Source organism: Cydia amplana, chromosome 3 (genome assembly GCF_948474715.1).
Source record: "Cydia amplana chromosome 3, ilCydAmpl1.1, whole genome shotgun sequence".
NCBI classification, from domain to species: domain Eukaryota; kingdom Metazoa; phylum Arthropoda; class Insecta; order Lepidoptera; family Tortricidae; genus Cydia; species Cydia amplana.
In genome coordinates, this window is record NC_086071.1 from 13840090 (window position 1) to 13866445 (window position 26356).

General features: G+C 36.3%; 1 protein-coding gene across 4 annotated transcripts in view; it reads right to left on the minus strand.

Moving 5' to 3' along the window:
- Positions 1 to 19050, minus strand: part of LOC134662770 (paired box protein Pax-6-like) — a 50603-nt gene extending 31553 nt beyond the window's left edge. Inside the window, exon 1 of one of the 4 annotated variants that reach the window (XM_063519060.1) lies at positions 18543 to 19050. In XM_063519060.1, coding sequence (XP_063375130.1) covers positions 18543 to 18672 — 130 coding nt within the window. In that variant the 5' untranslated portion in view covers positions 18673 to 19050. The remainder of the gene's footprint in view (positions 1 to 18542) is intronic. The other 3 variants (XM_063519059.1, XM_063519061.1, XM_063519062.1) reach the window with 3 other exon arrangements.
- Positions 19051 to 26356: the final 7306 nt, after the last annotated feature.

A 26356-nucleotide genomic window follows, 5' to 3' on the forward strand; every position in this document is an offset into this window, starting at 1 on the left:
TCCCTAAAAATTGTACGTACATTTCGCATTTTTCTGAAGGAACGGAATTCATAAATTGGGTTATTATTATTTTTTCAGATTATTTGATTGCATTGACATATCACCAAGATAGATAGAACATTTAAGTTACCAGAAGAAAAGCATTTGTGTTCTTTAATAGTGTGGAAAAAGTAGGTTCGATTCCCGGGCGCGATTAAGCGAATTTTAAAAAAAACAACGTGTTGCATTCCGGGAGTGCCGACAGAAGTGAAAACTCAATGACTAGTCCAAAATGTCTGCAGCACTATGTATAATTGACCCATCCTCCTTTCTATTGAAAACTTTTGGTTCCGAAATTGCTGGTCAGTGAGCTTGTTTAAAATTCGAAAATCAAATTTATTAATTATAATAATTTATTTATTTGGTCATGATATTTTGAGTTTTATTCACCAGTACTAGAGTTCACTTTTATTAGCGATTTCATCAAGATGTAGCTTTATTGAATTATATTTGAGTGATATAAAGTTATAATACTGTGAGATCCTCGTATTTCAGCCCGTACAAGATTATAACCTTTTTCATGTAATGTCATTGAGTTTTTCTTTATTGATTTAAATGCCATCTAAACCTTACGGTCACATGATCGCCTTACGCTGTCTCGAGTTTATCATTTTTTCCCCACCTCATAAAGTGCCTAGCGCCGCTAAAGAAGTTTTCACTTCAAAAATCTTTGAATGCAGTTGTTTCTTTAAAAAACAATAATGTTTCATTTAAGTAAAATGAGCAAACTTAAGGTTTTAAGGCACTTTCCCTCCAGGGCCCATAATTTTTTTCCACCCGGTAGTAGACAACTATTTTTTTCGACTAAATGAAGTTTTATTAGATAAATCGTTGATCACATGGTTCGTTTCACACATCACATCAAATCGTTTGTCATCACAATCAAAATTTGTCAAAAGTAATGAAATTTATGCCAAAAAAACATAAATAAAACATATAAATTCAACACATTTTTTTAATAAAAATCTTTCTCGATGATATAAAAAAGAACATCGACAAATTATGTTCAAAGAATTAATATCAAAACAGATGTCATAATTAGGATTGGCTACTTTAAGAAAGGGACAGAGAGATTTAATCCTCTCGCTCTGCACGTTTTTCTCATTCCTCCTTGTCAAGCCAAAATAAACTATAAAATGATAGTAACACAGTACATTGTAATATTCACTTTTTCCACGGTATCATGTCATTGTAAATTACTTATGTGAAATTGTAGTGGCGTGCGACTTTCAAACCGGAGGTCACGGGTTCGAACCCTGGCCCGTGCAAGTGAGTTTTTGTAAGTAGAGACCTTTTTTAGTGGTACTTAAATATAATAACTTTTCGTATTATTGAAATAAAATATTTTATTCAAACAAACTTAATAATATAATAATTAAAACGAGTAATATCAATTAGTTTTTAATATTTATTCAATTATTTTAAATTATTTGAGCATGAAACATACTAGATTTATTTTTATCATTACAATAGAAAAAAAGCAAAAAATATATTCTTATAGATATTTTATTTTCAAACAAAAATAAAGCAAAAAGTTACGGTTAGATTCTGATGGCTAAATACCAAACAGCTACCGATACATTTCAATATCTGTCGAAATTTCCTAACCCGTTGTAACTGACAAAGAGTATAGATTTCGACGTAGCATGACGTAGCTAAGCAAACACGCACACATGCGTAACGTATAGGCCTGTAAGAAGGCACCATCATAGGTTTACCTCCGATTCCGTTACTACTCAATGGAGTTACGACTCAACGTTTATTGGATATTAAAATTTTACGTAATTCGGAGCGCTGCGCGAAGTGACATAGGTCTTACCTCTTTGAGGCACGACGGCCATCTAACATTACTGGCATAAAGGATGCATTTATGACTTTGACGCATGACAGAAAGAGAAACGGAACTGCGTAAAATGGGCGTTTGCTGTTGAATTCATAAAATCAAAAATCGATAATAAATCCATCGGTAAAGGATAATAAGTTAATATTTAGTTCTTTGAAAGTTAAGACGAGATGAAAACCTTTGCTGTAAGGTGGGTTGTGCTGGATATGGATGTGTTTTCTAGTTGCACGAAGCTAAAACCGAAAAATGAACACGTAAGTTTGGATTTATTTTCTATCGAGAAAATTTTAAGCATTCGTGTTTCGACTACTACGAAATGTCTTATCATATAGTCAAGAAACATATATCCGAAAATCACTACTGTTTGTTTCCGGGGCTAGCCACTGCCACCTTTCTAAGATCCTGTTATTTTTCGATGCACGGCCTTAATACAATCCTAACGTATTTTAAACTCGAATCGTAACGTTTTCTAATGATAGTTGTGTTTTGTTAGTCCAAAACTTTCGTCGTACAGGTAGGTAGTAGGTATATTAAATATTTTACCAAAATGGTTTCCAATTTAGGCCACATTACATGTTTTGGGTCAATAGTGATCCTCAGAAGTAGGTAGGTACCTACTTATTTAAAATGCATTTAATTCCAACGTAATCGGTACTTATTATCAAGATAATGATAAGGCATTGTCATGAAACTATTTATTTTAAACCCGCCTGTATACTATAGTATTTTTCAAACCGCTTGGGTACGGTGACAGATGTTATCTCCATACAGTTTATAACAGTTAAACTCAAAATCTCGCAAAATTATTTTGAGATGACATCTGTCACCGTACCACCGTACGGAAGGTGTTTGAAAAATACTATAGTCAAGATTAGTCCCATAAATTAAGTCATACAGAAAATTATCCCACTGATTTGCCTTGGACGAGTCTCGTTGGAAATGCATTAATTTTTTATGTTTCCATAATGAGGGCGCCTCGGGGTAACATTTCTATGACCACGGATTACATTGCTCAGTCATTACTCGCGTCATTATGCGACAATAAAAGGTTTATGACTTGAGTCACAGCTATGCAATCATGGGTCTCCTCCAAGCGGTTGAAGCTTGAAGGCCAAAATGATGTATGCGACCGACATAGATTACTTATTAGGTAAAATTCATTTACGAAATAAATAAAATCTAGTTACAACAAATATTATCTGTTTTATAGTCCCAAAAATAATAAGCTGATTGAAAGAATACAATAAAATAAAATAAATAATCTATGATTAGGTACTTTCGTATATTTTTCATCTGTGTATCTAGTTATGTACAGTCAGAGTTCTCACATAAGTGCCCGGGCATACTTAGGTATTTATTTGGCAATTATACAATCTCCTTGATATAGTTATTGGCCACTCGATACTAATTAGCCAGTCTCCTAACAAATAAAATTTGAGTTACCATGCACATAAAATCATGTTTATATGTGATAAATTGCTATTGACATACATATTAATTACATATCTGATAATTAATAATTAATTTTATATTATGTAACAACATTTATAGTTATACAATGTATAATTATTTTGACATGTAACATTGGAGTTATCAATAAATATTTGTACATATTTGTAAATCAGAAAGAAACAAGCCAATAGAAAATTTATTATAAGGAGTGGCCAATATCTACATATGGGTAGCAGTTAAGCCTAAAACACTTTAAGCACCGCTGCAATATCTATGGGCCCGATTCGGATTTTGAACTAGATATCGATTAGACATCACCAAGATACGACAACGATATTTTTAAGATCTAGCCTGTCAAATTTGACATTTCCGCGATTCTGGAGTTACTCTTGAACGATTACCACAATGTCTAAAACGTCTCGTTATATATTTTTAGATCCCAAAACAATTTTGAAACGATCTTAATACGATAATTTAACGTAAAAGTGACATTGGTTGCCCGAATTGAGCTGCAAAAGATATCTAGTTGAAATCTAAACTACCTGGCATCTAGTACATATCGTGTCGTTCTCTTCTCTAGAACAGATCTTGTTTTCCGAATACCGCGGTATGTTTTATTTCCTACGCACCGTTTGGTACAGTTCACGTCACTTAAGACATTGCAGCCATTGTGATTCAAGAGTCAGCGGTGTGCATTCGTTGCATTATGAATTATGAAGCTCCCTGTTATTCCATGATGACAAGCTTCGACACTTAGGCTCTTTAATCTTGAAATCACCCCATAAAGTATAATTTCAAAGGAACATTGTTAAAAAAGCGATAATAAAAAAGAAAAAGGCTTCAGTGGACATCAATTTGATGTCCTGAGATTATCTGTTATTGAAGTTGTTAAAGATAAACAATACTCTAGTAATTTAGAAGGTAGCATTAAAGCTTTATAAAAAAATTGTATATCTCGCTAATCCGGCACTATTGCTGATATGGTAGTGATGCATTAGTCAAAAATTAAGATTACTGGAAGTTAGAGACAAATCTGCATAATGAATATTTTGATACGTTTATAAGTAGGTAGGGTAGGTGCGTTAGTTTTCGTCCAGCTCTAGTTTTCGTCCACTTGACGAAATTGAATATAAATCTGCATTGCTGCATAAATTTGGACTTAATCCAATCCTTAACGTCGAGACAATATATCTATCTACATAAAAAATGTATTTGGCAAGTAACAAATTTAATATCAAATATGTTATTTGCTAATCTGTCATGTGGACGAAAACTAGAGCATGGACGGAAACTAGCACAATGACCCTATGTTGTAGAAATACATTCATAAAATAAAAATAAAATTGTTTGTTATGTAATATAATATCCATTTACCCCTAAATAGTGCGATAATCTAATAAGCACAGTTAGTAAAACTGGATATCTAAAATGATCATTTCCACCCCTTTTTAGGGCCGGATTACTGGATGTATCGGGCCATCGAATTGCCGGATTATCGAGATTTCACTTCCTTAACTGTCACTAAATTCAATAAACTGTCCTCTGAGTAAACTTATTAAGTGCGAAATCTGACCACTCTGCTTTGATTAGCCTAATGGATCCTAAGTTTAGGTATGTGCTCGGCCATATTTAGCTAAGGAGCAACGCCTCCAATTTTGCCTAATTTGTCTTCAAACGCATCAGATAATTATGTTAAACAACGTGATACCATTATGGATATATGCGAATACATCGTAAAATATTCAATTATAAATTAAGCTATTAACTTAATACACCATAATTTGTTTATCAGGTTAAGCATCGAAATTAATGCAAGTGGCATAACTTGTCCATAACTTTACACTTTTTATTAGCGAGTCTACAAGACGATTCTGTCGAGAAAAGTATTATCACGCCTTTCCACTCTGAACAAGCAAAAACTGCTTTCAACACAGGCTGAATAAGGTCTTATTTGGATTGGTTTACTTTTTGATCGGGCACGAAGAACTGGACATCGACGTATAATTTCTCGTGTAATCGCTTTAATAATGGAAGAAAAAAAATGATATTATCTGCCCACGGTCAATAAATTAACGCCGTTTAGAGCAAAAATGTAGATCCTTAGTGTCGCTACTATTATAAATAAAGTGAGTTCGAACGCTCCATGTTTTAATGTAGTGCCGAGGTGCGTGCGTGTGTGTGTCTTTATTTGGGTGCGTGAGCAGTAAGGTCTTATTAAAATATTTCGAGTGGAAACTGGAAGGACCACTTAGTGGTACGCGGGAGTTCACGCCTGAGCTGATACAACATTAAGCCGACAAGATAGCTTATTTGTGCTGAGCTGAGGATTAGGGCCAATAAATCACTGATTAGAATGTATTGACTCGACGTTGACTGCAGTCGTGGCTCCTATTTATCGACCACTAGTTTTTATTACTTTATTTGACCGGTTCGGTTCATGGCTATCATTTGATGTGGTTTGTTTAACAAGTCCAATCTTCATACTAGTGTAATGTGTTTACAATGTTGTGAATTTAAATTGAATCTTTCCTACATGTAAACAGCAGAGGTATGTCAACGTAATTAGAAAACAAACACGACCTTAATCCTTTTTTTTATTATCAAGTGTCCTCTCAGGTGTCTAATAATGAAGCAGCAATGTACCTATGTCTGATAAGCGCTAGAAATAGTACCTAGTTATTAACCTAAGTGTACAGGTTAAACTATCTTCGTAAAAGATAAGCTCTGCGACGCAGCTTTGAAATGTGTTAGCATTTAATGACGCTTTTAAGACATTTGCGGGATGTAAGTTTACACAATTAGTTCTTGCTATGGACAAACTATACTTATAAACGTAGATGCTTGCGATACGGGCACCTGCACACCGCGTTAAACATGCAAAACGGAGCGAGGGGAGCTTGCACTTCTTGCAAGATCGTCCGAATGTGAAACAGTTTTATACAAAAAAAACCCGCCAAGTGCGCGTCGGACTCGCGCACGGAGGGTTCCGTACCATCAATAAAAAATAGAGCAAAAAAATCGTGTTTGTTGTATGGGAGCCCCCCTTAAATATTTATTTTATTTTATATTTAGTATTTGTTGTTATAGCGGCAACAGAGATAGGTACATCATTTGTGAAAATTTCAACTGTCTAGCTATCGCGGTTCATGAGATACAGCCTGATGACAGACGGACGGACGAACAGCGAAGTCTTAGTAATAGGGTCCCGTTTTTTACCCTTTGGGTACGGAACCCTAAAAATACTGTTTACCGAGCACACTCGCAGCTATTAATGTCATCGCGCAGCCGGAAAATTACCACCTTTCGTGTAAATTTTAATATGAAATCGAAAGTGTACACGCGGGCCCCTTTTATGGTTGCAAGAAACCCACGTTCAACTAAAATTCGTTAGAATTGTTTTTAAAGATTCGCATGTATTATGTTGATGAGTTCAGAGTTAAAAAGCGTATACTCGGTCCGATAATAAAATATATATTCGAATGATTCGTGTTAAATTGCCCATGAGATTAGGTTAGGGTCTTGCTTCGAAAAATAGGTATTCGGATAATGTCTGGATTTATGCTGCTGATGATGATACACATTTATATCCTATCGAGTTCAATAAAAAATTGATAAAGTGATGTTTTCTTTGCGAAAAAAAAAATCCTATGGAATTAGGATAACCATTGATTTAGGTACTTACACGAATTATAAATTAGTAAAATAGGAATCGAAAACATCAATCAGATCACATAAGGGAATTTCAATTTGCCTCTCATTATCATATTATAAATAAGTTTTAGGCAAACATGACATTCATGGTAAAAGCTTTTCTCGCTCACTATACTTTTCACAGGCAACTAGTACCTACTCAGAGAGACAATTCTAAAAACCCCAAACACAATTAGGTTCTGTTGTTTTATCACAGAGTTCCTATGTGGCCACCTCCTGTGTTCATCATTAGATCAGCTCGATGGTACTATAATATTGCATTGTCACCCGACTTACAAATTTTCAAAATATGTATGCAAATTTTCAGCTCAATCGGAAATCGGTAAGTGGGTCAAAGTTTGTCCAAGATTTGACGTACACTAACACAAACCAACAAAATTACAGGGAAAGTTAAATAAAATTAATAACGTTAACGGGATTAAATTTCATTGTTTTACCTTTTTTCTGAGAGGAGGTGCTGAGGAAAAATGAGTAAGTACATGCAGAAAATCCCGCGCACAGCTAGGACGAAAGAAAGACATCCGGAGCTTAGCAGGCAACCAGCCTTTTTGCCATATGTGAAAGCCCAGGGGTAACGGACATAGTTGGATCTTTACTCAAGAAATTATCCATTAAGACTGTATACACGACATTATCTTGCGTTGTAAAAAATATTAAGCATTACACACATCCTACATACTCATCTCCCCATCGCATAAGTTTAAGCTCGCAAATCAACTCATTGCATATTCAGTGAGGATGATCGAGAGATTTAGTACCCTTCGCGGGAAGTGCATCAAGAACGGAAGTGAGCTTTTAGTAAATATACCGAGTCAGGCTACTGTGCTACTTTGCCTGCCTTACGCCTGCCTGCCGACGTTTAGTGAACGGGCTAGGCGACTAATTAGCTGGCTAATTAAACTAGTCGGCTGCGACATATATATGTATTTACGTACAGTCGCCATCAGATATATCAGAGTAGCCAAAAATATCTGAACACGCACTCTAGCGCCTTGACAATAGGCGTGTTCAGATATTTGTGAGCGCCTTGGTTGCTCCGATATAGGTATCTGATAGCGACTGTGCGTACTTTTATAGTAGGTAACAATACTGATTATACTTGTAAAGTCAAATCAAACTAAGCCGTAAGCAATCAATAAAATTGCTTTTGTTTTTGATAATGTCACTCGGTTACTAATTAAATCAAATTATTGAATACAACGTTTTTGGGATTAACGAAATGCCGGCGTCATTCTTGCGTCAAATACTGCCGTTTGGTTTGTACAAGTGTTCACAAAGAGCGGCTGAATGTGTAACGCCCCAACACATAGTCATAATTGTCTACTAATTAAGCAGCATCGCCTCAGTTTACCAAGGCAGCTGATTATTATGCGTGATCACCATTTAAATGTTAATTAGATTTATTAGCGCACCTGATCAAACCTGCCTCAATATAAACGTTGACGTGAAAAACAGACTACAGCGAATTCCTATCGCGGACTACCAGAGCATTTTAGCTCAGGCAGCCCAGTATAAAATGGGATCTTACAACGCGTAGTCATTACGTCCTCGAGGGTATACCCATACTATTTTACCTTAGTCAACCGTTCGCCTACGTTTAGAATACAATGCCTGTTGCCAGCACTCACCTAGCAAATGTATTGTGACTCACACAGACCGCAAACATGTATGTTTTAGCAAATATAATGTCGCTGCTAATTATTAACTACATAAATTAGTAATTAAATTATTCTCAGCATTTATACAAGTTTACGATTCACATTTAGATGGTTATCTGAGCTATTATACCAGATTCTACTACTGAGTTTGCATTCTCGACTATTAACTATTACAAATACTATCTTCGATCGGATTAAATAGTCAACGACGACTCTACGGCCATAAATTCCGTCTGCTGCTGTCGGTATGTTTGAAATCGTTAATCAAAACTTATCAAATATTTCTAACTACCTATACTTGAATGAGCATCTAATCAAATAACTACTTACCATTTATTTGTTTGTATTTTGTATAATTTTAGGACATCATAAACTTTGTTTATTTTATGGCCCTGGTTAAACATCTATAACATTTAGCCGCCCATATGTCAAACCTTGCCAAGCAAAATGAAACTATACTTGAATGAGCATCTAATCAAATAACTACTTACCATTTATTTGTTTGTATTTTGTATCATTTTAGGACATCATAAACTTTGTTTATTTTATGGCCCTGGTTAAACATCTATAACATTTAGCCGCCCATATGTCAAACCTTGCCAAGCAAAATGAAATTTTATTTTGTCAACACAAAGTGCAAATTAGAATGGAACAGGAAACCTTTTTATAGGTCTCTGGGCGGCTAGATGATAAAACTTAGCGCTTATTTGGATGAACGGTATGTAGGATTTTTGCATATAAATTCTAAAAATATCGAATTAGAATGAAATAAAAAATAAACTATTACTACAGTGGAACCTCGATAGCATGAATCTTTTCAGATTCATGCTAGAAGAGATCCTTTCGGACACGCCAAAAATTCATGTTAACGAGTTTACGTAGAGGTTATCGACTTAGAAAGGTTCTTACAGGTTTTTCTTCGTCTTAAATAGTTTATTTCGAGTTACAGAGGTACAATTCATGAAAAATTCGTATTAGAGAGATAAAGAGTTATAACGGTTCTTCGAGTTTGAGGTTTGATTACAAATAATTTCGTGATATAGAGGTGACAAAAAAAGATACGTATTATTATCTTTTTTTTCGAATTAGGTACATACAGAAAGGTAAATTTCAGCTTTCGATTTATGGAGGTAAAATTTGTACTGGATAGCCATGAAGAGAACCAACGGGTTACTTCATCTTAATGAGGTTAAATATTAAACATATGTACGTTATGGAGCTTTTAGGCTTTGACGGGAAGGGAATACTTAGCGTTTTATTTCGTGCTAACGAGGATTTTTCTTTATCGAGGTACGAATTAGCGAGGTTGCACTATATAGTTTAATGTTATACGAAACTGTGTCTACTGGGTTATTTCTGTAACATTGACAAATTATAAATATAGTATGTATGGTTAGCAGCGGCTGCGCCCGCGCATCCCGCGGTAGGCCTATTATTGTTAATAAATCAGTGTGCAAATAGCTACGGCGCGTTTCACTCGTGTCCTCATCGACATACCTACTAAGTGGCGGCGATGGCTGGTACTTTTGGGTTAATTTCGGTTTTTAATCATGAAACCCAGGAGTGGAGAACCTACAAGAATCGGCTGACTCAGTGGTTCATAGCCAACGATATTAATGACGACACAGATAAAGCGGAAGTGAAACGCGCCGTAGCTATTTGCACACTGATTTATTAACAATAATAGGCCTACCGCGGGATGCGCGGGCGCAGCCGCTGCTAACCATACATACTATCCCTCCACCTTTATTTAACAATAAGTACCTTAAAAGTATTTCTTAAAATCTAAATTAAGTCTAGCTTGCCGCGGTGGCAAGGGTTTTAGGGCATTCGTGTCTTGAGGGTCTGAGTTCCCGGGTTGTTGAGGGGACTGGTCTTCCGGGGTGGCGTAGACACGTTGGTCATCCGCGTTCTCGGATTGGACAGAGCGCTGACCCTCCGTGGATATATTATTACCCTCTTCTCCCTCAGCCGGATGAAAAGTGTCCAAGTGTTTGGGTTCCTCTGGAAGCGCCGGCAAGGTCGGCCTTACGACTGGCTGGCTGACGCTTGTGGAGGCGACGGGACCAGGCACGGGCAGGAATACGGTTGGCTCCTGTGTGCTCGGCGTCATGTGTGTAGTGGGCACCATACATTCCGTAGTGGGTGAATTGGTTTCTTTCCCTTTGTATAAAACAATTTGGTTGATATGTTTTTTTATAACGTTACATGTTTCTTGGTCTTCTATTAAATACAACCGTTGACCTAGTTTATTTGTTATTTTTCCTCTTACCCAGATAAATTTGTTTTTATTAATATATTTCTTATATAATATCTGGTCCTCGATATTAAAATCGGTTCTTTCTGCGCCGCCGTGATAATTAACCTGTGAGGACTGTTTTTCTTTAACCGACGAGGCGAAGTTGGTGGACGAAGACGGCGGTGAGTTTACATTGGTTAATAAGTCTAATCTGGACTTTAACTTTTTACCAAAAACTAACTGCGCTGGTGAAGTACCAGTGGTCGAATGAATTGAATTTCTAGTCAAATAAATACTTCATTAATTTAGTGTTAATTTTAGCATTAGTAATATTTGACATCAGTACAGATTTTATACCTTTTTTAATTACTTTTACATAGGTTTCGGCCTGGCCGTTGCTAGCTGGGTGGTACGGCGCGCTCGTTAAATGTGTTATTTTGTTTAGCGAACAGAATTGTTTAAAATCGTCTGACGTAAACGCCGTGCCATTGTCACTCACTATACATTGAGGGGTACCGAATCGAGACATAACTTCGCAGAGCTTCTCAATAACACTATGCGTCGTTGTGTTTGACTTCATATCGAAGCACTCGACCCATTTACTGTAAGCATCCACTATAACCAAATATGAGTGATTATTTATTGGGCCGAGAAAATCGATATGTAACCTTTGAAACGCGTACTCAGGATACGGCCATGGCACTACTGCCGTTGCCGTGGCGTTTCACTCGTGTCCTCATCGACATACCTACTAAAATATAACATAAAATATTGTTCCTTTCGGTGTCGAGACCTCGGTCCGTGGGGCCCGGGAGCTCAGAGCTTGTTTGCGTTGATGTATCTGGGGACTAAAGAGCTGGCAGTTTCCTCGCTCAACGAATAAGCGTTGCGATTCAGCGATGAAATGCTGCCAGTAATCTTTGGCACTATGCCCTCTTTAGGGCCACCCCACATCTGGCGTCTTTCGAGCGTCGGCGTCGGTCAGCGCTATGGAAAATGACGCAACTGCGCAGTTGCGTCGACGTCGCGTCGACGTTGCGTCGAGCAGGGCCATAGAGTTGTAGACGCCGACGAGACGCCGACGCTCGAAACACGCTAGATGTGGGGTGGCCCTTAGGTATTATAGTTTTTAATTAGTTTAAGTTTGGACTGTACCTTTATTTACATTTCGAATCATACTATGTATATGAAAACCGACTTCTTTCGCCTGTCACCGGCGCTACGCTCCGATCTAATACCGGGTGAATATTGAGCAACCGCCGGAAACGCTACCGGGCAATCTAGCGGCCGATCTACCGATTAATTAGTTCGATCGGCGGCACGATGCGAACAATGTCCCGATGGCAGTGGTTTTCGCTCACTCATCGCGGCAGCTGGGTGCGCGGGCGCGGCGGGCGCCGATGACAAATGACGATACTCCTTACGCTCGCTAAGGCTCTTGACTGATGAAAGGGTATTTGAACATTATCTACGATTAGGATTACTTTCTGGAAAGTCTACGTTCAGTTCCTTTAAACGAGCAATTCTTGTATATATTTTGGGGATCTCGGAAACGGCTCTAACGATTTCGATGAAATTTTGATTTTGGGGTTTCCGGGGGCGAAAAATTGACCTAGCTAGGTCTTATTTCTGGGGAAACGCGTATTTTTAGTTTGTATATGATTTCAGTACCTACAAGTTTCTGTTTGACCCAATTGGTTGACTGGCAGAGAATGCCTTAAGGCATTAAGTCTGCCATTTGTACAATTATATCATGCAGTAAAGTTTAAATAAATAAATAAAACATAAAAAATTAAAAATACACTATGAAATGTGCATCTTAGGTAAGACTGATCGTTTTTAGAATGGGCCATTTAGAGATGTAACTACATTAAATAGGTAAGTATAACAGGAACGAGCACATTATTTATGAAAATATATTTGTTTATAGTTTTATTGAGGTACCTATAGTTTAATATCGTAGCTGTGCGGACCGACAATAAAATTGCATATCAGCAGATTCTAACTATTCATTATGACACCAGTAAAAAAATGCATGAATATTTTTGCGTACCTACATAAAATAACTTTAATCTCGATAAGTACCTCATGATTTCCATACAAAATCTATGAGAACCAAAAATCGCCATACGAAGAGGGCGTTATAAGAAGGAGCCGTGTACATTTTGGGGCGGTTCCACCCAAATTAAATAGTTATTTACGATATTAACCTTTAAATTTTCGACATAGGCACGGAAAGTGATTATTCCGGCACTGGGACGGGAAAATAGCATCATTGTACTGTAAAAATATACATATATTTATGCGTGATTAGAACGACTATAAGCACGCGTTACAACAAAGATATCAAATAACTACTTTCAGTTTTGTAATTATTATAGTTTTCTCTATTCTAAAAACTTTCAGTTTGACCCTCGTGCAAGGCTTATACATTTCCAGATGTAGATGGTAGGGTCCCATGAGGGTAGAATGTATGTATGCCTGTTTGGCTGTTTTAAACAGTCACGCTTTGCACCCCCAAAATATAACATTGAAGTGTTAAGTAGTTGTTCGATTTAAGTAGTAGTATTTAAGTAGTGACACATTGCCTATCAAGTTATGAGTATGTAGGTACTAGAAGGATTTCGATTTATTTAGAACTTAAGAGCCAACAGGAGCTGAGATTTAAATATTTTAGGTAAATATACCCGTCTCGCTAACGGAAGCGGCTCCTAAAACTAGTGCGATAAAGACAAGGCGAAAAATCCTCCGTAAAAAATCTCAAATATCGAGGTTTCGTACTCGACTGTTTCCTATTCCAAAACTTAACCAATCGTAACCAAATTTGGAAATCTAAATGATTTTGAAATTATCTGTGTCGGACCGTTTTGCTTTTTTGGCTAATTGATATCAGTTTTACAATACAATACCACGCCTCTCATTGCGGCATAGTCAATTATGCCATTTTGGCCATTTTTGAAGGGCTCTAGCGCCTTAAAAAACAAAAATATCAAAAAAAACAAAACGGTCCGACACAGATATTGATAATATTAATCTGTCTTAAAAAATCATTGCTCTAGCTTCAAAACCACGGAGGAAACAGTCGAGTACGTTTGTATGGAGAAATGACCACTCCTGTTGGCTCTTAAAGCCTGACCAGGAATATAATATGATCACGCGCAATGTTGCGGAATTTCACTGGAACTAATTTGTTCATATATGTACTATACAAAAGGTTATGGCGTTATTTAACGCACGAAAAGATTGCATCATGCCTTATGCCTATACTGTCGAGTAGATGGCGTTATTTTTAATATTTAACAAATTAACACATATCAGTGAAAGAATTAAGGATCAAAATCAAATGGCGTTCTAACAGTTTTAATCTTCCGTCGAAAGATGGCATTAAATTTACTGTGGCTACATAATTTACTTTGACAATACGCCTCTATTTCAAATTATCTTTGTCTATAACACAGACATAGAATCCGCGCTCGCGCTTGACAGACAGCTTAAGTGTGCGAAAGGGAAGCCATCACGTATATGAACATCCCATGAGTGCGAAAGAGTTAGACTACCAATAGGAAAACGTAACCACTTTTGAGTTTGACGACGGCCGCGGACGGCCAAGAGCGTATCACGGTAATTTTCAAATTGAAAAATATACATGGATTAGGACGAAAAGTATTAAATAAAGTAATTCAGTGAAGATGGTGTCTTGTAGTGTGCCGGATTTCAGTGTCACAGGGCCAAATAATCCAAGCAAATACTCATTTCAGAGGATTTATGATATTATTCCGAGCGAAATTTTCATAACGATATTTTGTCAAATTAACAGCGTAAAAAGTGTAAGAAGCCGGTTTATACAGTTAATTATAAGTTTTTCTTCCTTTGCGTGCTAATATTTTACCATATTAGTCTATAATTTAAAATATTTTGTGTAAAAACATATCCTGTTACTTTACGCTAGGGCTTGACAAACTGTTCATATGACAGTATCGATAACTTGTCGGCATATTAATAATAGCTATGTAATTATTTCTTTACAAAACATCATTAAGATATTAGCTTTTATAACCGACTTCAAATAATAACGATTGTTATACCTTTTTGAAGGTGCTCATGTTTAGCGGTAAATTTAAACTTCACTTTCCAACACAGTAAGAGTTACATTAAGATAAGTCTGCAACAATTTTGATAGCACACGCAGTGTAGGTGTTATTTATACGCAGTGATCGGAATTGGTAGTGCCATTTCACGGGACTTTGGTGCGTAAGCTTAGTATGGATATACCTTTTCACCCCGGGATCTCATATTACCTACTTCAATTAAAGACATGCCAAGAAATATTTTTGGGAAGAAAACCGGCCAAGTGCGAGTCGGACTCGCGTTCCAAGGGTTCCGTACATTAAGTCCGACTCACGCTTGACTGCACATTTCTAATAGGTTTTACTGTCATCTATAGGTAAAGAACTATTTTGTGTATTTTTTTCAAAATTTTAGACCCTGTAGTTTCGGAGATAAGGGGGGAATGGTCATTTTTTGCCTATTTTCTTGAATAACTGCTAAACTATTAATCCTAAAATTATAAAAAATATATATTTGAAATCCTTACAATGAGATCTTTCATTTGATATGTAATATACTTAGTTTGAAAAACTTTATTTTACAATTTTCTCATTTACCCCCCAAAAATGGCCTCCATATTTAAAATTCATTTATTTACGTTACACGTCCATCTTTGGGTTACAAACTTACATATGTGTGCCAAATTTCAACTTAATTGGTCCAGTCGTTTCGGAGAAAATAGGCTGTGACAGACGGACGGACAGACAGACGCACGAGTGATCCTATTAGGGTTCCGTTTTTTCCTTTTGAGGTACGGAACCCTAAAAATAAGAGTCTTGGAATCCCGAGTCTTATCCATGTTAAGTACAATGTTTGAGGTCATTCACCCCAAATGGCACTACCTATTCCGATCATTGTTTATACGTCATATTGTCGTAGAATTTTAACGTTTTAAATAACACATTTGAAAAAATAGTCGATAAAGCAATCAAACATCGACAGATTATTAATATGTTGTAACATGACATCACTATTTTTGATCTCACACAGACAATTTACGCACACACTTGCATTTCATTTTTGGTCGCACTTTTGAAGATTGACAGTTGGTCTTTGTCATCTAATTCTATGGTCTATAAGTACTAAACTGTCACTCTATACATGAGAATAACAGCGCCCTCTTGACAATAATCATTATATTCCTGGCCAGGCTTTAATTGTTTTTATTTGGTTTTCCTGTTAATACTGCCGGTTAATGCGAGGTTATATTACTCGCACTGCCGGTCGTGGTGTGGTGTAAGGTTTGTATATGTGAAACTGATTTGTTAAAATTCCTTGACCAAACATAAATCAATTAAAAAGCGGCCAAGTGCGAGTCGGACTCGCCCATGAAGGGTTCCGTATTTAGGCGATTTATGACGTATTAAAAAAAACTACTTTCAAGATCTCGTTCAAACCAATTTTCGGTGGAAGTTTACATGGTAATGTACATCATATATTTTTTTTAGTTTTATCATTCTGTTATTTTAGAAGTTACAGGGGGGGGGGACACATTTTACCACTTTGGAAGTGTCTCTCGCGCAAACTATTTAGTTTAGAAAAAAATGATATTAGAAACGTCAATATCATTTTTGAAGACCTATCCATAGATACCCCACACGTATGGGTTTGATGAAAAAAAAAATTGAGTTTCAGTTCTAAGTATGGGGAACCCCAAAAATGTATTGTTTTTTTTCTATTTTTGTGTGAAAATCTTAATGCGGTTCACAGAATACATCTACTTACCAAGTTTCAACAGTACAGTTCTTATAGTTTCGGAGAAAAGTGACTGTGACATACGGACGGACAGACGGACAGACAGACAGACAGACAGACAGACAGACATGACGAATCTATAAGGGTTCCGTTTTTTGCCATTTGGCTACGGAACCCTAAAAATGAGCCTATTTCATCGTATGCATTAGATTAGAGTTGAACCAAGAGAAGTCTGCAACGATTTTGATAGCACATGCAGTGCAACATGCAAGTGTTATTTTAAACGTCAACCTTTTATGAAATTATGACATATAAATGACACTCGCACTGAGCGTGCTATCAAAATCGTTGCAGACTTCTGTTGGTCATTATTCATAAACGCGTTACTGGCCTGAATTAGCTGAATAATTCGTTTGTCTGTACCTGTCATTTTGACTTATGTATTTGTAAGAAAGAGATAAAACATTATTTAACTACATCAGTCCCGTTAAGTATTAGTCTCCCATTATTGGGAAATGTTGGGACATGGTAGATAATGTTGAGGACGTTGATGATACATAAAAAACCGGCCAAGTGCGAGTCGGACTCGCGCACGGAGGGTTCCGCACCATCAACAAAAAATAGAGCAAAACAAGCAAAAAAACGGACACCCATCCAAGTACTGACCCCGCCCGACGTTGCTTAACTTCGGTCAAAAATCACGTTTGTTGTATGGGAGCCCCACTCAAATCTTTATTTTATTCTGTTTTTAGTATAAATTTGTTGTTATAGCGGCAACAGAAATACATCATCTGTGAAAATGTCAACTGTCTAGCTATCACGGTTCGTGAGATACAGCCTGGTGACAGACGGACGGACGGACGGACGGACAGCGGAGTCTTAGTAATAAGGTCCCGTTTTTACCCTTTGGGTACGGAACCCTAAAAAATACAGCGAATTTAATTTTTTCATACAAAACTTGTTTTTGCTCTATTGTGTTTGTTTTATATACTGGAGCTATATAAACTAATTACAGAACTAGATGTAAGTATATACCGTCAGGTGACAAGCAAAAGTCACTAATTACTATAAAATATTTAAACAAAAATCAACCTTCTTTTCGTACTAATGTGGTTCACTATGGCTATGAACTTGTGCAGGTACTTACTTTTGCTTGTCACCTGACGATACCTTATGTCATTGTGTGTGCAAAGTTTCATTACAATCCAACATGCAGTTTTAAAATGAGAACGAAACTCCGTTTGTATGGGAAGGTGAAATTCGGCCGGCTCGCGACTCTTAAGGGGCCCACTGATTAAAAGTCCACCGGACGGTATTGGCGTGTCAGTTGTTCGGAACTGTCAACTTTTTGTTCTAACTGGCAGGCCGATACCGTCCGGCGGACTGTTAATCAGTGGGCCCCTTTATCGACGGCACATGGAGTTAGCTAATTTTATGTTTGGTAATATTGTTTCATTATGTTATACGTTTAAACAATGTATTTATTTATGTGTACTGAACAGAATTCAATGGAAATAATATAAAAAATAATAATGAAGACAATATTTTATATTTACATTACCTACCTCTAGCATGAGGTTAATATAATTTTATTTTCATGAGTCAATCTTATACTATATTTTTATATAAATGTGTACGCCATTTATATTAGTAAATAAATGTACCTACATGTAAGTATTATAATTTAAAAACCACACAAATGTCTAAATTGATCCTGAACATTGGTAACAAGCTGATTAAGATAGGTAAGGAACTCCAAAATTTGTACTTATCTAACAAGGAAACGAAAATCACTCACCATTGGGTGATATGTTGAGGGGTTGTGGCATGGTAGCGGGCGCGGGTGGCGCCGGCTCCATCTTCCAGGGCGCGCAGCACGAGGCGGGGGAGAACTCGGGCGTGGGGCCGCTGCCCGCCGATATCAACATGATAACATGCGGCCAGACCACGACACTCAGACCTTATCAGTCCGACACTGGAACCGAGACCTAGAACCTTCGGCACGGACGCACTAAGCAAGCACGCGCTCGCTCGAAGCTCAGCCAGAACACTGAAGAGCGCGCTGGGTGCCCGACGCGCCCACCGGCACCCACTCCCATTCGCACGCCTCGGAAAAAATCACCGCTCCAAACAATAACAAGAACTGCCTTCACGGACTCGGGCCTCCGCGCACCTCTCACTCTAACGCTCTTAATTCGATTTCCGAACGCGTCAAAAATTACGGCAGCGCTCGATTCGATTGTAACCTTCCGTCCCGTTCTTGGCTTTTTAAATTCGAACGGTTTACTTTCCCGAACGCGATTTAGAATCATAAAGTTTCTATGGTTAAGGTTCATTTCACAGTTACAAAAACGTTGCACTACGGACGTATTGGAATCGAGAGCAAACGGAACTACTCCTACTCGCACTCGTTTGGTTCAGCTTAAGCTTGAATCGCATGAAAGGGACAGGTGCACTACCGCCGCCGGTAGAATTACGGTAGTGAGCACAGGTGATCTTTTACCACTCTTTAGCGAAGGTGTTAATGTAAGCCTATCCCTCTCTGGCACGCAATAGATAACAGCTATATTGAGAGACAGATACAGTGTAATGTATGCTTTTTAATTAGAAGTGGTTCGAGTTAACCATGCTTAACATCCGTTCTAATAAACGCGGTGCGTGCTAAGGTTACTTTCATATTTAATTAATTAGAAGAGTAAGTTCGTAATTCGGATTTTTACTTTAGCCAAGACTTTATTTAAACCGTTCGAAAATAATTAATAAGTTGAGTCAAACTAATTGATTCTAAGCACGGTAATAAAATCGGTAGGTAATTAGTAATAACCGTTTTTTTTTTTTTTCAATTGCGGTAGATTGGTTTAAAAAAATAAGTCATGTTTTATTAATACAAGAACAAAAGAAGTAAAATACATAAAAATAGTGCAGATATAATTAAGGATTCCCATTGTGTCCATATGTCCATATGTGGAATAAAATCACTGTCTTTAAGTAGAACGCCATGTGGTACCTAGGTACTATTGAATGCATATGTTGTCTGGACTTGCAAGGATTTATTTTGAATACACTAATTACTTACAGGAAAGTGGCTTGTAATGATAGTATGGAAACCTTTTGATGAACTCTTTAATACAAATCTGCCTGTTTATAAATACATACTACTTTGACACTTAAACAAATGTAATAGAGTTTACTATAGCGTGCTAGCTCGTACTGCTCGTAGTATTAAATATTGATTGCAACTAATTACTTGCAATTCTTTTAAGCCGCGAATTATCCACTATCCACTTTTTTAATAGACATATGTCTTTGATCGCTTTTCATTGAAGTAGTACATACTGGCATGTTACTTCTTCTAAAATTAACTTTGTCTAATTATTTAACTGGTCAGTGTAGGTATCTAAAGACATTTGCCCTACCTATTCTTATTTATTTTATAAAAGCAGTACAAAGTCCCATTTGATACTTCAAATGGGACTTTGTACTGCTTTTATAAAACACACGTCAGATTATGCAGACTAAATCCCAATAATTAAGCCTACAACTAAATTTTGAATTTTAATGGTCGTGTCACATGGACTCAATATTTTGTGGCTTTGTATCGGTTTAAAAACCAATATTTTTTTACCACAAATACTATTTTTATAACAACAATATCAAGAATGTAAATCCACTCTTAAAATGCACGCGTGCGGAAGAGCCGACATACTAGTTGGTTGTTGGATCTGGATTTAAAACCTACGCTAATCAACAAAATTTTTATAGTCAATATCATTTGAATTTATATGTAAATAATGTAGAACACAAAATTCGATTGACCAATGGTATGATAATTTTATAGATAGGTACAATAAATTTAATGTTGTTGCGTTGAATAGAATGGATTTTTGATGAGATGTGCAGTGTTGCATTGGAACCACCGTAAAACAAAATATAAATGCTTCTGTTGAAAATTTTTACATAGAGGGTTAGAACTAGAAGAAGTATTGTACATAGAGGGTTAGAGAACTATAGTTCGTTTTTTTAGCATTAGAAATAACTTGAAAGAAGGTAAGCGATTTTGACATGTCTTTTAATTGAATAACACTTTTTAAAAATCAATAACTATTACTTATGAAAGCAGAAGACTATAAAAGATCGTATTAGATTCATAATTGTTACATATTTACCGTAACTTATTTTTAAAATGTGTTTTTCAATTAAAAGACACATCAAGATTGTTTACCAAATTTCTAATGCTAAAAAAACGAAGTATAGAGGAAATAATAGACTTTTTTATTATATCAAAAATTCAAATAAACACATACATCAAAACATTTATAGAGTTTGTGCGGAAAGAGAAGATTCGTGGAATGTATGAGAGCCAAGGAGCCAATACATTGACTCTTCTCTTTCCGCACAAGAATCCAATGATGACAAATATGACAATGACAATTTTTAGGAAAGCTAAGCTAAGAAAAGGAACTCTTATTTACTTTCTGTTTACATGGCTCCATGCTTGATTGATGATTGATATTGGCAAGGTGCGAAGTCGGTGGAGGGGGAAGTGGCGCTGATCGTCACAAACACAGGTAATCTTATGAAATGTCCGACATTAGTACTAGCGGCAGCCGCTGAACTAATTTTACTCCATAAGATTTAACGTAGAAAGTCCGACAAAATGAGGGCAGCACCAGTCGTGCACCTAGTGAATAAAGTATTAAAATATAAATAAAAAGTATTTTATTTCATGCAAGTAATAAAAGTTACACAGTTTTGGAAACATAAGACAAAAATAATGTAATATTATAGGTATATTGAGTGGTGTATTATTTAAGTCAAATGGGAGCGTACCTATTTCTTAGATTAAGTGTAATTTTTTTAGCACATATTTAGGATAAATTTTTATTTTTACATATATTGTTTATAACCTAGGCTTAAGTATGTAACTAACACCTCTATGGAGGCCTGTTACTCTATATTGTATTGTATTATTAATTATTTATGTAGTTTTACGTTTATTGTTATGCACGAACCCCTCCTCAGGTGAATGTGAAGGAAATACGAGTACATAGTTATTTGTTTTACAAGGGGGCAAGGTTGTTGTTTTACCGCTCGTGCTAATATTGATACCCGAGCAAGCGAAAGATTCCAAAATACTCGCTACGCTCGTGGTTCAAAAAATGCAATCTTGAGCGTTGCGAGGGTTTCAAAGAACGAGGGTTAAACACAATTTGCCCCCGAGTAAAACACAAAATTTTTCACCACACCAACCCGAAGCAAATATTAAATGTAAAATATCAAACAAAATCAAACCAAATCAAATCCAAATGAATGTTATTAAATATTTATCATCCTTACTTTGCCTCACGTGTGAATAGAATGCAACTTTGCTATCAGTTTTGTGCAAAGTAAGCCTTTCTGAGCTGTTATTGTGAAAAATATATTATATAACTGCCGATTAATTTACAATGATTATGTGCGTATTTCGAAATAAGTATGAGATACGTTTAAAACTTACTTAAGAACTTTCAAGTGTGCGTACCTACCAATACTCTTCCCATTCATATTAGTAAAGGATAAGAAGGCAGACCCGATGTTTTTTTTTCTCGGCCGCTTGAAAGTGGCCGCATCGCCTTGTAGCGCCGGGACAGGGGCGATACACGTACGATTTAGTGCCACGGTACAGCGTGGGTGTCGCCTAATGAATATATTTATTTATACCTCGGACACTCGCCGACTTTTATCTGACACCGCCTTGCCGAAGGACATGTTACAGTGTACCTATCTTGCCGTGTAACTAACTATACATACAGCGTGCTTAAAAAGCCACCTATACCTGATGCACACGCTGTTTGTATATACAGTGTGTATAGGCCACACAGGAGTAGAATCTACGTTTTAATTTTTCGCCCGCGTTATAGGCCACACACTGTATAACTATATCCACATCACAATATTATGTCTATATCTACTTAGGTACAAATCACAGATTTTTTTTAACAACGTAGTAAAAAATGTCTTCTGTAAGGGCAAAAGTCAAATCAAATAAATCTTTTGCTATTTCAATATTTTGAAGTGAGTAAGCAAGAAGCATTGATGTGATGTCACAATCACAACTAGCTATGAATGAATGAATGACTGAATGAAAATATTTATTTTCAGGCAACTATTGACCCATAGATATACCTTAAAAACTAAGCATACATATTATACAACATCTCGTACATTCAAACTAAAACACACACTATGGCTGCGATGCATTACGCAACCCAGCTGTATCAGCTATGATAAATCCAATTTTTTTATACTTTTCATTTTATTATAGATTTCATCCTTATTTTAATTTGAAAATCATAGAATGCCAAAAAATATTTCTCATTGTTCTTCCCCTTGAATAACATGTTACATTCACCCAGTAACAATTTCATTTATTTATACGGGGAAAAAGCCTAACTTTTAGGGTAACTTGTTATGAAATACTTATCATAAAAAAAACAATCCTGATTCCTGACACGCTAAAATATTATACATGCACGAAGAGAGTCAGTAGGTACATACAATATTTTAATACTATAATCATTTAATATTAACATAATAAATAAAATAAAAAACAATTAAATTAATATTATTCTAGTGCCTCAATATTATTCTAGTTCAGACGCATGTACCTACCTAAATAATAAAGATACGCAATTTAAGACAAACACATTACATTGTTAAGATTTATCAGTTAATTTTTAATGTAAATTTTATAACCGATAAATAATCGGCACATACGTAAATATGTGTATACAGGGTGATTCATGAGACGTGAGCAGGACTAAGCCTACCCAATCAGTAAATGTAAAAGAATCGTTGACCACAATATTTAAGTAAAACAGTCACGCTTTTGTCTGTTGTTATACTTTTTGATAAGGACAAATTTAATTATCTACAATCATGGATACCCTACAACATTTAATTAACAAAGATAAAACTTTTTTTACCGTTATGACGGCACTTTGAGTATGAAGAAAATAAAATGTCACACTTGAGTGAGATACGATATTTCAAAAGTAACCAGACTCCGATGACATTCAATTTGGCACTTGTTATGGATAAAACAAAGAGGGTGACCATAAATGTCGTAAATAAATTAAAACTTTATTTTTAAAACAATATAAATTAAATTAAAGTTAATCTCACAAATACTGGTACGAAACAGTTGTTTATAACTTACTGTATGCGTATGCAGTGCTTAATCCTGCTCACGTCTCCTGAATCACCCTGTATAGGTAGATAGTTTTAATTAATTTTAATATTGTGGTATTATTTCTGTTTTTATATGTTTATATATGTTTATGTTGTAAAGTTACGTAAGTATAATACAGAATACTTACGTACCTATTTATTGCAATTCACTGCGTGTGAAATGCAACGTGTGTTACTCGTACCATTAATTGTAACGTGTGTGGTTCTAGCCGGCGTAATTACATATCGTTATTGATACATCAAGTGGCAGGCTACGCAGGCATACCAGTCGTACTAGTAGCAACTTTCTTAACTGACCGTTGGTGGACCTTATGTCTTAGCAATACGAATGGACGAACGACTATTAATAGACAATCGTACTTAAAGTTGCAAGCGTCGCGCGATATGTGGCTTATTAGTAATAAGTGCCGTATGCATAGGGGTTATTACATCTAGAATAGAATAGAATAGAAAATATTTATTTGGCGTAAAAAAAATACATTAGGTACAACAGAAAATTAAATAAAGAAAGGTACACCACGATGCCGCTCAGCATAAGCAGTGTCTCTAAGACACTCTAAGACACATCCATCCTTTTTTATGACAGGTTCTGCTATGAGAGATAGAGAAAGGTATATATCGTTTCCTTGAACTTCTTAGCATCAAGAGCAAAATATGTCCGGCGAAAGGATATAACTAACCCATTTTTCCCCGTCGTAACCATAAGAGGCTCATTTAGACAGTTCGAGAACGCATGCGAGTTTCGTTAGATGCTGTATTTGATCGATCGACTATTGGTCATACCTGAGTTGTTGACCATGTACTCGCACCATCCATCAGAGCTTTTAAACTGTTTTTATTAAGGGGGGCGGGAAAAATTATTCACTACTTATTAAAAATACATTATTTTGGAACAGTGTTACAATCAGCACTGCGATTACGAAATCACGGGCCATTCCTTATTTATTCATATTACAAATGAGAAATATGTCAAAATTGCATCTCTATTCTTCAACATGAGGAATTGAGGTAAGTTTTAGACGTAGTTTTTATAGACATAATTACCTATTTATAGGAAGGCATACATTTTTGACAAAGAGAGCTTTAATTGCCCCGCCATTGTTATGTAATAGCACTATTAAGTACCAACCTATTAATTAAGTAGATACTTAGTTAGTTATTATGCAGTTCGACCGAAGCAAGTTATGTACCTAGATATCTAGTTAAAACTTAGTATTCCTAATTACTGTATCTGGATGTGAAATTACTTACTTATTGGAACAGGAAACGACTTTATTTATTAATAGGTTGGTTAGATTATTATTTCGGGGAGTTTAGACCGCGGTTTCCAGGAAACGTTTCTATAAATGTTGACTACCATGTCAAAATGGTATCACTCTTTCTCCTATTGTTAGAAAATAATTAACCCCTAGCTTCGATCAACACGGGCTTCCGACACGTCGGAAGGGATAGGCCCAAGCGATATCTTGACATTCAAATAATTCTGCCATTTTTCGCAGGGGGGGGGGGAACGTGCAAACAGTCGCACTTCGCACACACTTACATACAAAATCCAATCTGTAATGACGACACAAATACATAGAAAATGACACCCTACACAGAGAAATCTTGCACACCTCGATCTGTTTTTGTGTACGGACGAATCACAAGTGTCACAACACGCACACTAACACATTTTCGTCAAAGAATTTTATTGTTTTCTGAGAGATGATAAGTCGGATTTGTCGCTCGACCGATCCGCAATTTGTCCTGGGCGAGTAAAATCGATAAATCCAGCAATTACATGAGCCTAAAATATAATAATTGTGTTTAAATGTAATTAAACGTATGACATGTAAAAAAAATATTACAGTGAAATGTAACACCTTCTTTTTGTAAATTTCATGTCCTCGGCCTCTTTTTACGACAAAAAACCGAGCAATTAGGCATTTTTTCTGCTGCTGTGTTCACTCGCGCGTCTGGACTCGGTCTAGTTAAAAATCCGAGCGCAACTAGTTTTATTACCCGCGCTAGATCAGTTGATCTTGTACCTAGGCAGAGGGGAAATAGTGCAAATGCCGCATCCCTTCCGTGTTGATCGAAGACCCCTAGCCACCCAGACGTCAAACCTTGCCAATAAAAAATAAATTCTGATTTGTCAAAATAAAGATTCAAATTAAGTAGAATGGAACGGGAGAACTTTTTATAGGCCTCTGGGCGGCTAGAGGTGCAGATTGGTAAATCACAACTTTTTTCCAAACCAGGCAATGTTAAGCGAAATAGGCAATCTTGACGAATATCACTTGACCTTTTCCAACATTTACTTACTTGATAGCCCATTCTGATGTAACAATTTGTCGAAGTTCTGATTTTGTTATGATACGACCGTTGATTCTCAGAACT